Consider the following 12,207-nt stretch of genomic DNA (forward strand, 5'->3'; position numbering starts at 1 on the left):
TATAAAATAAAGATACCTGATTCCCTTCTGCAATTCACAGGCACCTAATGTCAGGTGGGTATAGGTAGGCATTTGGAAAAGTGGACAACTTTTATTTTCTATTACAATTCTTCTTGTGGTGACTGGGAGGCATTTGGTTCCCCCTCAGTCTCTCTGTATGATCCTCCTCTGTTATGGCATTTCTAATAGCGGATCTGTTTTTGAAAGGACTGCAGCCTAGTCAGTATATTTGTACATATCAATCTGCCAACTATGCCCCTGCTCTAGGAACCACTTCATTTTAAGTCATACACAAAGGTTCTTCCCAGAAAAAATAAATGGCCTCGCTTCACTGCTATTCTCTTTTAAAAGAGGAAGAGATGCACTCATGATTACCTTTGTTATTTGAATTAGCGACTGAGTTGCTGGCTGCCAAGGTACACAGATCCCCGGCATGGGCACAAAATCAATAATGATGAATGCAGCTGAGGTTCTAGTCCCCTTGTCCATTTGCAGCAAACTCTGGTTACATGTTCCATCCTCCTGTAGTCTGGATGCCCTAATGTTATGAAGCAATGTGTTAGCTAACTAAGTGTCTGAGTCTGACCAAATAGAGCCCAACAAAACCCCCAAGGGGCCACCTAACTGGCAAATATTGCATTTTCACAATTCAGGTGCATAGCACCTAGTATTACATCCAGGCATGTTAAAAAGTATCAGACACAGGCTGTTTAAGCAACAAAATGAACTTATGAAACTTCTGTAGTCTACTGCAGAGGTGCCAATTCTCAGACACCAAGTATGTTACCTCTCGTTACTAAAGCTGCTGCACTGACCCCTGGAGAAAGTACTTTACAGCAGAGATTTTTTTAAAGGGCATATTTTTGTTTTTAAATTTTATTTTGTAGTTTTCTACCCTCCTGATGTTTTTTTTTTCAAATCAGGGCCTGACTCTGTGAGGTGTTGAGTGTTTCCTGGAAGCTCTGGGCTACCAGTCCCTCAAAGAGCACTGAGAGTATTCAGAGCCTGTCCTTCAATTTTGTGAGTTTCTTGGAACCACCCCTATGGCCAATGAGATTAGCTATTAGGGCAGCCATTGGCACCCAGAAGCAGAGCAGGCTCCCTTGGCCTGAGGAGAGAGCCAACAAACTGCACCTCATCCATAGTCTGATGATCGCCCAACTGGCCTGTTCCCTATGCCCCTTACCAGAGGGGTTGGGGGAAACCTGTGTGAAAATAAGATGGGCAACAACTAGGGTCCTGGTGGGCTCAGAACAGCCACGTTGCCTACAACTGCGTACTTAGTCTAAGCTCCCCACCCCAACCTCAATGAGGGGCCTCTGTACTGAGCCTCCCTGAGCACCACCACCGTCCCCTCCTAGCCACACCGAGTTTGGGCTACTGCAACCCCCTCCCCATACTAGAGCCCCAGCCCCACTGCCCCCAGAGGAGCACAGGGCCTGCCCCATTACACAGCCACCACCCAACCCGGGCAGCCCCGAGCTCTGCCCCACCCCCGCACACCGGGCAGCCCCGAGCTCTCCCCGCCAGAGCCGAGCCCCGCCCCGCGCGGGCGGAGCCGGGCGGGTCCCGCAGGGGAGGTCGGGGCTGCGCGGCGCGGAGCAGGCCCCTCGGCCAGGCCATGTCTGAGGAGGGAGGCGGCAAACTGCGCCTCAAGCCCAGGAAGGCGCCACCGGGCCGCAGCCGGGAGCCCAGCCCGGGTCGGGAGCCCCCCGCGCGGCGCCAGTGAGTCCCGGCCGAGCAGGGCGGCGCCAAGGCCCCGGGATGGAGGGGGCGGGCTCTGGGACTGCCCCCCCGCCGCCCCAGGCCGAAGGGGGAAGGACGGTCTCGGTCCGCCCCGCGCCAGTGCAGGGGACCCGGCGGACCCGCCCCGGGCCGCACACGGGCAATCCCTTCCCCTCCCGCCGGATGCGTGGTACAAAGCCGGGGCCCGGGCGTCTCCGTTGGCCGCTAAGCTCTGGGGCTGCCGGGGAACGGGAGCGCCCAGGGCCTGGCTGCTGGCCAGGGACTGCGAAGGGCCGAGACCCGCTCAGGCCGCTGCACTAGAAGCGGCGGGCGCGTGGGTAACTTCCCTGGTTTGCTGCACCTCCGCTGGTGCTGGAGAACAGGGATCAGCTGGAAACAGAGCGTGTTTCCCGCCTTCCCGCCAGGGCGGTGCGGAGGAGTGGGGTTGTCAGAGACGGTTCGGTTTGTTCGTCTCTCAGCCAGTTAGAGAGATTGGGTTAAACAAGACCTAAGATCCCGAGATCTAAGGAGACTGGCTTCTTCCCCCAGTGAGGGCTTGCGAAAGCTGCATCTCCGGTTTCTGTCTGGTGCCATGTCTCTGCCCCACGGACGGGTGCCCTAGAAGATGCTTCAGAAAGGAGGAAGTCAGGGCCTAATCTTATGATATTTTTTTTAAGGCAAAGTTTTTGGAGACTGGCTATATACGCCATATTTAGATTGGTGCTTTTTTATTTGCTTTTGTGCTTTTAAACAGCTTCCTAGCAAAAATATTTAAATACTATTCTCTAAAAGGATACCAGTAGTTTCAAATACCATTTCTAAATAGATACCAAATGAGGTATCTTATATTTGACCAACTTGGGTTAGTGAAAGAGACAAGCTTGTGAACTACACAGAGCTCTTCAGTTTCATATACACTTCTACCCTGATACACCGCGACCTGATATAACACAAATTCGGCTATAATGCGGTAAAACAGCGCTCTGGGAGAGGGGGGGGGCGGGCGCGGCAGCAGGGCTGCGCACTCCAGCGGATCAAAGCAAATTTGATATAACGCGGTTTCACCTATAACGCGGTAAGTTTTTTTGGCTCCTGAGCACAGCGTTATATTGGGGTAGAGGTGTTTCACTTGGAGACGGCCTCACACAATATTATGGAAACTGATGCAACTGTTAGTATTTTCCATGCAATCATGCATCACTTCCCCAACTCACACTTTTTACCAGGTCTGTTGTTTGTGGTGAAATCCCATATTGAGTGGTGATCTGTTACTTGCCACTGCATTTCTTTTGCCTATAGGACATTAAATCCTGCCTCAGAACTTGTGTGAATTTGCAACTTACAAGTTCACCCACTGTAGAGGTTTCAGTGGATACGGAAATGATTCAAGTTTAGTTCCTGAAAAGTATTTTAGTTATATGCAGTTTTTCCAGCTGGCAGTGTGGGCTGGACCAGCAAATATAAAGGTGGTGAGATTCCTACTTCTGGTTGTTAATAGTGAGAAGGGCAGACCTCTGAACACATTTTCACACAGTCCAATATACAAGCCCTTTGCTAAGAAAAACAAATATTTTTCCAGACCCAGCAGAAAATGTTCACCTATTGAGCATTACGCTTACAGTAAATGCTAAAGAATTAAAGGTATTCTCATCATATGTGGCCTTTATTAGATTGTCATGAAGATAGCCTGTATGCAGTGTTGTAGGTGTGTTGGTCCCAGGATATTAGAAAGACAAAGTGAATGAGGTACTATCTTTTATTGGACCAACTTTTGTTGGAGAGAGAAAGAAGCTTTCAAGCCTACACACAGCTTTTCTTCAGGTCTGTGAAATGAACTCAGTATTTCTTGGTTAACGTAAGTAGTTAACACATATTTCAAGGGACCATTCAAATTGAAGTGACCTGTTAACAGCCTCCAGGCATGGGGAGGAAAGTAGCTGTGTGTGAGAGAGTGGGTTACAGATTGCTGTAATAAACCATAAATGTAGTCTCTCTCGTTTCCAAAAAAAACCCAGACCAAATGCAAGAGTTCAGAGTGACTGTGATGTTAATGCTTCATTGCTGGGGGTTTTAGAAAGAGCTTGCTATAGATGATATGGAGGTTACCTTGGTAACTGAGTACTGTGGTACACAGTACAGTGAAATCCCTTTTTCCTCCATCTCCATGCAGTTGGCACTCTCCCATTTATAGGAGGTAAAATCTGCATTTACAGATTTTCCTCATTTGACAAGACATGTCTCATATGTAGCATGTGTGTTTTAAGATGGTTTGCCAGATGCTTTATGGAAGACATTTGTAAATTAGAAGTTGAAAAAGCGGTAGTGTAAAGGATGGAGTTTTTGTTTGTTTGTTTTCTTTAAGAACCAAAACAGTTGTCTTTGTGGTTTCCCATAAGTTTGCTATCTCCCAGCAACATGAAAATGAGATTTAGTAAAGCAATTTTTGAGACATTTTAGGAAGTACGTTAACCTGAACTGTGTGTAGTCTTGAACACCTCTCCTGGGAGTCTATTTGCTGTAAAAAATCCAACTCAGCTGGAGGAAAGGGGGGTTCAGTACAGTATGCTTGGTTTAGTTTTTGGGGTCTCATCCTGAGGGTCAAGTGTTATAGATAAGAGGAGTAGTCTCAAAACTATACTGTAACATAGGGTTACAATGGAAAAGATTAAGAACTATTGCTCTGGGACATTGTCCAATACTTTGTTACAGCAGATACTTAATTTATTCAACAGAGGTTGGGGGTCTAGACTTGTTAGGAAGCATGTATGTTACTAGGGGTAATTTGCCTAAGTGGTTTTTAATAGCACGGTAGAGTGTATTTTTTTCTACAATATTTATGTATATATGCATTTATTTTTTTACAGAACATTGGCCAACAGATACTCCTGGTTTGAACAACAAGGATTAAGTGAGTCTGAAAATATGTGGATGCTGATACTGAAGGCTGTCAATCCAGATCTAAAACCCACAAGCTGGGAAACAGTGCCCAGTTTACCAGAATTTTTTGGACAGGTAAGGTGTTTGAATTTCAATAGGTTTAACTGTTACTTTTTTTTTTTACCCATTGTTTACATTCCTAGTAGGAACATCTTAAATTGGTTAACAGTTTAACAGGGAACGAGGTGTGTGGGGGCACTGCAGCCCGCACACCCGAGGTCCCGGCTGCCCCCCTTTCCCCATGCACCCAAGATCCCGGCTGCCCCTCTTCCCCCATGCACCCAGGGTCCCGACTGTCTGCCCCGCGCCCGGCATCTGCAGCCAGGACCCCCGGGCATGCGGGGGCTGGCAGGGGAGTTTAATTGTTAACCGGAACCGATAAGGATCAAGCTTATCGGTTACCTGGTTAAACTTCTATGTCCCTAGTTCCTACATTCTGTTAGAAGTTCTCTCTCAGGACAAATAGAGCTTTGTTCTTCACATAAACTTTGGCAGAATCTGAATTAGATGTCAGCAGTTACCACAGACAATCTAAAGTTGAGGCATGATAAATTCCACTTTAAAACCCACCATGTATCTGTATCTTTTACCTAATTAGACCTTCCACAGAAAGCCATTTGTTTAAAATTCTGGATTACTAACCAGTTCCAAAGAAAAGCTTACTTATGTTGGCTAAAAACCAAAAAAGACCAAGGTTTTAGTTTTTCTTCTAGATTTTTGTTTTCCGTAGGACCTTCCAGGATAGAATTGACACAACATGATAGGAGAGCAGAAGAAATCTTGCTTCTTGGACTATTGCTTCCTGTGCTACACCAAGCAGTTCTGTGGAAGTTTCAGAATTCCAAGGTTGCCAAGTCCACTACCTGTTATGAGCACTAGGTTCACACAAAGGGAGGATTTACAGGGAAAGGCAAACTAAATATGCAGCAACAAGAGGATGTGTTCTTAGAGAGCACAATAGGGCTATGATCTCTGATGGGGGCTCTAGGAACAACCACAATACAAAATAATAATGTGCAGACCTCCTGAAGTATGAATTTCCTCTGAATGAACATACGCGGGAAGAGCAAACAAACAAGGCAGCCTTCAGTATTTAAATTTTATCATCATCCTCCTTTGACTACTTTCAAGTTCTTTGCAAATTACTAAAGGAAGACTTACCCTCATTGTGTTCAGTCATCTTAACGTGTACATAGTAAGCAGGGCTTCCCTTTCCATTTATAAATGGAAGTAGACACTTAACAGAGATTAGATATGGAAGAGACCTATTCATTCCAATTTAGACAATTCTCCTAGTGCAGCATTGGCTTCTATAATATACTTGTAAGTGCTGTGTCTACACTTGTTTTTACATATGGAAGAAATTGCAATTGTTTTGAAGGAGATAAATTTTTGCTGTTTTATAGAATTCTGAAAATGAGAAGAACCCACCAAAACCAGAAGTCTTTAAGGTAGGAATGAAAGATTTTCAATGGATACCTCTCCCATCTTTCTACAAAGAAAAAGCTCCTAATAGAAATAATCCAAGCTGCTGTCACATATCAAAAAGTCAAACTGAGCATCTAATGGAAAGAGAGGACCAAGCAGACCAAAACCAGCTAAATATTGCTCCTGTAGTTGAGAAAATATCCCTTGCAGTTAATGACAATCCAGATGAGATCATAAGAATGAAACACAGCAGAAAAAGTTCTTCAAAACTGAAAGAAAAAGAAAGGACTGAAAAGTATGAACATAATCAATTTACAGATTCAACACTGCATTCTGAACCAGCATCTACCCAAAGTCTTGCAAAAGATTTTTGTCTTCAACAGCTCTGTAAAGGGACTGTGCTGAGTGAAGAGAAAAACAGACAAGAAAATGAAAGCAAAGGACAACAGTCATATGCACAAATGCACCAACATAATGTTTTATTAGGTGAGACCAGATCTACATCTGCAGAAATAAAATCTCCTGTTGACATCCCCAAAATGGAAGGTCTTGAGGAAAAGGCTGAGGATCAGAGAGCAGGAACTTTAACTCTTGACAGTTGTCCGATGTGTCTAATCCAGTTTACTGGAATGTAAGTCTTTCATTTTATTACTTGAATATATATATATTTTTTACAGTATACAAACACAAACATGGCACTTTGGTTGGGACCTCCCTATAAACAAAGTTGTGCAAATTGGGACAAAGATTCTACTGTTAAAGTACTACTTTAAGTGTTATTCAGTGCTTGGACAATCTATTTTAAATCCAAAACAAAGGTGGAATAAGGTCCACATATTTTCTCTATTATACTGCTCTAAAAAGAAAGCTAAATTTGAGCCCTACTTTGACTTTGTATATTCCAAATTGGCATACTGTTTTTTGGTGAAGTAGACGTATTTTTAGATCAGTATATTTCAGTCATCCAAAACTGGTGTCCTTGCTTGCTAAAGCCTAGTCTCCATACCCATTCAGATTCCTCTGATACCTATCAGTGTTCCCTCTGAGGTTTGTACACACTTGTGACAGAGAGAAACTTGCACTGGTGTTTTCCCATCATGCCCCTGTTCTGCTGATTGTCTCATGAGTTGAGTACCCAGCACCTCTAAGGCCTAGTCTGCACTTAAAACTTAGGTCAGTATAACTACAGCACTCTGAGGGTGTGAAAAATCTATGCGAACCTAGCCTCCGTTGTAGACACAGTCAGGTTCATGTGAGAATGCTTCCATTTACCTTTCTACAGTTGCTCAGGGAAGTGGTGTTCCTATGGGTGATAGAAAAACATTTTCCACTGCTGCAGGCTGTGTCTACACAAGGGGTTATGCCAGCCTACTTACATCACTGTACCCATGCTGTTAGAGTCCCCATAGTGTAGGCATAGCCTAAGATGATTAGACTCCAAGAAAGCACATCAGTCTTCAAGGTTATTAATCCAGGACCGCAAAAAAAAAAAAAAAAAAAAAAAAAAATGGAAAAAACGCCACAGAACTCCGAGAAAAAAAATCTTAATGAAGCATTGCTTGACTTTGTTTGAAATACAAAAGTATGGTGCAGAACAGCTCCAGGTGACAACCTTGTTTTAACAGATCTTTCACAGCTAATACACACTCATTCAGTTTGAGTAAAGGATCATGCAGTGATAATAGAGTTTGTCTGTACTGGGAAATTTATCAGTATAATTATACCACTAACTCCCTAGGTGGACACATTTAGAACAACAGTGGCCTTTTTTCAGTTTCCACTGTTGTGCATAAGAACGTTCACAGGGGAGTTATACTGGTATAACTATATAGGTATAGTAATGCTGGAAAATATCCCTGAGTGGACAAAACCATAGAAGAATCATTACACTTTCAGAATGAGAAACCTGCCAGTTATTTGAATGCTGGCTGTTGGTAGAAGTGGAAGAGATTTTTCTTCTCAGATCAATTGAAGCTGCTGTTTTGGCGAGTGGGTTGGGGCTTAAATTTGTGGAAATCCTTCTTTTGGAATATCCTTTTATATAGAAAAAGCAAAATGTCGAAGTTACTGGTATGTTTAGAAATAATTTTGCTGATCTCAGTTAAATATTATGTGGCTCCTGGACATTTACACTTTGCCTTTCGTTCTTAAGGTTCAGGATGCTGGCAGCTATTTAGCAGCAAAGAGTAACGCTAACCCATGGACTTGGGATAGGGAATTACAGTAATCTCATCCTGATGCATTCCCCGAGTTCCACTCAACTCTCAATGGTGGTTAAATGATTGTTTGACTGAGTATGGAAATCCCTGTATATCAAAGATAAGAAAAATCTCTCAATAGTTGATACTGCACTCTTATTGCAGCTCATGGGGCAGCTTTACCCCGAATAAAAACTCCCAGGGGTGACCTTTGTGACCCAAACGAAAATAGTATAGGACATAATTAGTAATCAGTTTGGCCTGAACATTGAGTTACAGCATAGCATATGTTATGTACTTTGAGACTGTACTTGTCTGTTACAGATTGTGGGCCTCATGTTTCAATTTTATTTTTCTGGTAGGCTGGCTAACTTTTAATCTGTAAAAGATGAGTCTCCACTTCTAAGGTCACTGATCTAAATAGAGTGAGTCATTAATGACGATGTAATTATTTGTCAGCTGTTTGGTGGGCCATAGTTCATGTCCTTGTGAGCAGGTGGGGTTCAAATCACAAAAAACAGGCCCAAAGACTGAATATGCATGGATGACAAACTACCCTTTCACGTTTAGAAATGGCCTTTCCAGGTCAGGGCTGTGTGGGGGAAGCGGTGGGGGGAGAAAGCTGCCACTGCCTTTGCTGTTCCTATGTTTGGTGGTTAAACATGACTTCACCTCCGTTATTGTTGAGTTGGCTTTTCACAGGAACTCAATTAATAAAAAAAATATTTTCCTAAATCAGACACTTCTATAAGAAATGAACTAAAGAGCCTATTCATACCATACCACTTACCAGCATTCATGCTGTCTCCTCACCAGCTGCTGAAAAGTAACATTTATTAGTAATATGCTTGTAGGTGTTCGGAACAGCCTCTTATGGCCATAGGCCATGCAGCATAATATTCCTGCAGCTTTGTTCTCCCTCCTGGAGACTGTACAAGGAGACAAAAGGATTACTTCAATGCAACCAATAAAAATGTCTCAGTTTTGCTAAGTGACCTGACTGAGACTAAAGACTCTTCTATGGCGTCACACCTACCTTTCCACTGGTGATTTGGGTTGTATTGCTTTGGAGTGGATTTCTTTTTTAACAGAGGGCTATAAAGGGTGCTGTACAGAGAATTCATTTTACCTTTTTCTCTCCAAGTGAAAGAATGAGCATACCCAGAAACCTTTCTCAAAGGCTTCAGAATATTCCCCACATTACTCATTTTGTTATTGATCTAGTTCAGGGGTTTTCAGACTTCATGGTACCATGACTCCTCCTGATAACAACAATTACCACACAACCCCAGGAGGGGAGACTGAAGCCTGATCTGGCCCAAGCCCCATCGCTCCAGGCAGGGGGGCCAAAGCCTGAGCCCCACCAACCTGGGCAAGGGGGCAAAGCTGAAGCCCAAGGGCTTCAGCCCCAGGCTAGGGGCCTGTAATCTGAGCCCTGCTGCCCAGGGCTGAAGCCCGAGGGCTTCAAAGCCCTGGGCAGTGGGGCTTGGGCATCTGCTTTGGCCTCGGGCCCCAACAAGTCTAAGCCAGCCCTGGTGACCCCATTAAAACAGGGTTGTGATCCAGAATTTGAGAACTGCTGGTCTAGTTAACTGGAAATTCTGTAAGTCTCTGTGCAGTTCCCATATTAAATGTACTTCTAAATTTAAGTTACTATTTTGGAAACAGGTTCAGAGTGAAATTTGTTTTTATTCAAAATACAATATTACAACCATATTTTAATTTCCTCTCCGACTCTGTTTTCCATTCTGTAGAACATAATGACCTGACTCTTGCAAATTAAATAGCATTTTTCCAGATTTCTAGAAAACGAAAAACCAAGTTGGGGGGAGTGTGAGTAAATGAAGGGAGCAGATTTGATCAGTAGTTCTGATAAAATGAAAGACTTCTCTCTTAATTTGCAGATTGTCACAGTTGGACATTGACAGCCATCTTGCTAAATGTTTGTCTGAAAGTGCAGATGATGTGATTTGGTAAAAGAACAAGAATGAAGAGCCAAGGAGTCAGATGCTAAGATATGAATCTAAGAAAAAAGGAAAGTATATAAAGAAAATGTGTCCTGATAGAATGTGTATTAAACTTGTATAATTGAAAAACAAAAACAAAGAAAGGTCAGAAATACCATCAGCCTCTATTAATTTCCTCTGAACCGCTCTGTGTATCCATTGTATCCCTGATCCTGCAAAGAGAACTGTGTGGGCATACTTCTAGATGATGTGGAGCCCCACCGAATGCATATCAAAAAAGTACTATTATGGCTCCTTGAAGTACAGTATCTGTTCTCTTTTGCCAGGTATTTAAATTGTTATGCTTTTCAAAGTTATAGCAGGAAGAGGTTGATGCAAGAAATTTTCTTGTAGACTGTTAATTCTGTAGACTGTTAATTTGCCTAATCCAAATGTCATTGAATCCAGTGATTTCAACGGGCTTTGTATCAGGTTCTAAATGGTTAACTCTTTGGAAAGTAAATTGCCTGATACTTTGGGTACTACAGCATTTTTTAATGTCTGTTTAGGCTTTTAAATTTCAGTTCATGCCTTTATTTGAAAAAAAGTTTAAATAAATATCTAGCTGGAATTTTGCACTGTTCTGTATTGGCCGCTATATGAAAGTATATATATGATGGTACTGTATATCCCAGATTAGGGAAGGAAAACTGCACCCTTCATACAGATGACATTCTTGGATTCGTATCACTGCTCCCTGATTCTCTCTCCCACAAGTCAAGGTCTGCTTCATTATAACCTCTCATTTAAAATAACGAAGATAGCAAGCCTCATATAAATTATGCCCGATAAACGCATAGCTAGATGTTCTCATAGCATTGAAATGCAGAAAGGTTTAATGTAATGATGCTAATAGAACAAGGCTCAAATATACTTGTTGCTGCCCCCAGACAAGTGGAAAATTGCTTATACTTATGTGAAAATGTAAAGAAGCACAGCTTCTTTGTTCAGCAAATCACACTGATACTTTTATGCTCTTTCATTTTTAAAATCAGATTTTGTGCTTTAAAATTATACACGACTTGTCATGAATTTCCAGTAGGTTACCAAGACAGTTGCAGTTAAATATGTTGTAAATTTTTAAATTTCATTACCGATTGCAGATCATTACATTCAGTAATAGCTTATTAATTTGTGGGAAGGGAGGGAAAGACACGGATATACAATAGGTGCTTCATTTACCCATGGGACAGATGCCTGTTTTCACCAAACAGGGTAGTTAATTCATGCATTACATGATATTTGGATTCACAATCCCTGAACTCATTTCTTCTCACAAGGTTATGAATAAAAAACAAAAATGACTAGTCTGCATTTTCTTTCAGTTATTTTGACCGTACTGTGCCATGAAAGACTGCGCCTCAGATTAACACTGAAGTAAAAGTTCAATATTTGAACAAACAAATTTTCTGCCATAGGAAAACTGTTGGACCAGACTCAATGAATTTAGGCATTGATTATGGTCCAAAAATACAGAATAAAACACAATACAGTATCAAAATACAAACCTTGGTGAATATTTTAATTTACAATGACCATAAGGCTCTCAGTTAAAAAAAAAATCTAACTATATTGGTCATTTCTCAATGTGGTGATAAATAATAAGTCTATTGGCTTTTTCATTAAAGTCTTTAATAGATGTGCAAGAATATAAATGATCTTAGCTGTTATGGATTAGTATACCATCTTCTGCACAATTAAAACTGGCCAGCAAAGATCTCAACTAATTAATTATACAAAACTACAAGAACATATTTACTGTTTTACAATCATTAAATTAGCTAGAGTTTTCATTTACTATTTCAAATAAGACAACTATATATCATAACCAGATCCATTTGTAATATATTAGGATTTTTTTTCAAACCACACATTTAATTACATCCTTCATTTTCTTTAATTTATAAAACAAG

The 12,207-nt window shown here is 42.0% G+C and overlaps 1 protein-coding gene across 3 annotated transcripts; it reads left to right on the forward strand.

The window, feature by feature from the left end:
- Positions 1 to 1,545: 1,545 nt before the first annotated feature.
- Positions 1,546 to 11,603, forward strand: FAAP20 (FA core complex associated protein 20). 3 transcript variants are annotated; one of them, XM_034753545.1, is made up of 4 exons: positions 1,546 to 1,725; positions 4,590 to 4,737; positions 6,069 to 6,721; positions 10,193 to 11,603. In XM_034753545.1, exons 1-4 carry the CDS (start codon positions 1,622 to 1,624, stop codon positions 10,263 to 10,265), a joined length of 978 nt encoding a protein of 325 aa, XP_034609436.1. In that variant the 5' UTR covers positions 1,546 to 1,621; the 3' UTR covers positions 10,266 to 11,603. The 3 variants fall into 3 exon arrangements, with proteins under 3 accessions (XP_034609436.1, XP_034609438.1, XP_034609437.1); XM_034753547.1 differs by lacking the exon at positions 1,546 to 1,725 and adding an exon at positions 1,806 to 1,915; XM_034753546.1 differs by lacking the exon at positions 1,546 to 1,725 and adding an exon at positions 2,742 to 2,800.
- The last annotated feature ends 604 nt before the right edge of the window (positions 11,604 to 12,207 follow it).

Source organism: Trachemys scripta, chromosome 19 (genome assembly GCF_013100865.1).
Source record: "Trachemys scripta elegans isolate TJP31775 chromosome 19, CAS_Tse_1.0, whole genome shotgun sequence".
Classification (NCBI taxonomy): domain Eukaryota; kingdom Metazoa; phylum Chordata; order Testudines; family Emydidae; genus Trachemys; species Trachemys scripta.

Excerpts from the sequence above, each read along its gene's own strand:
- FAAP20 (XM_034753545.1), top strand. The coding sequence starts at position 1,622 with ATGTCTGAGGAGGGAGGCGGCAAACTGCGCCTCAAGCCCAGGAAGGCG. Across the intron at positions 4,738-6,068 it reads TACCAGAATTTTTTGGACAG|AATTCTGAAAATGAGAAGAA; the intron begins GTAAGGTGTTTG and ends GCTGTTTTATAG. Across the intron at positions 6,722-10,192 it reads CTAATCCAGTTTACTGGAAT|ATTGTCACAGTTGGACATTG; the intron begins GTAAGTCTTTCA and ends CTTAATTTGCAG.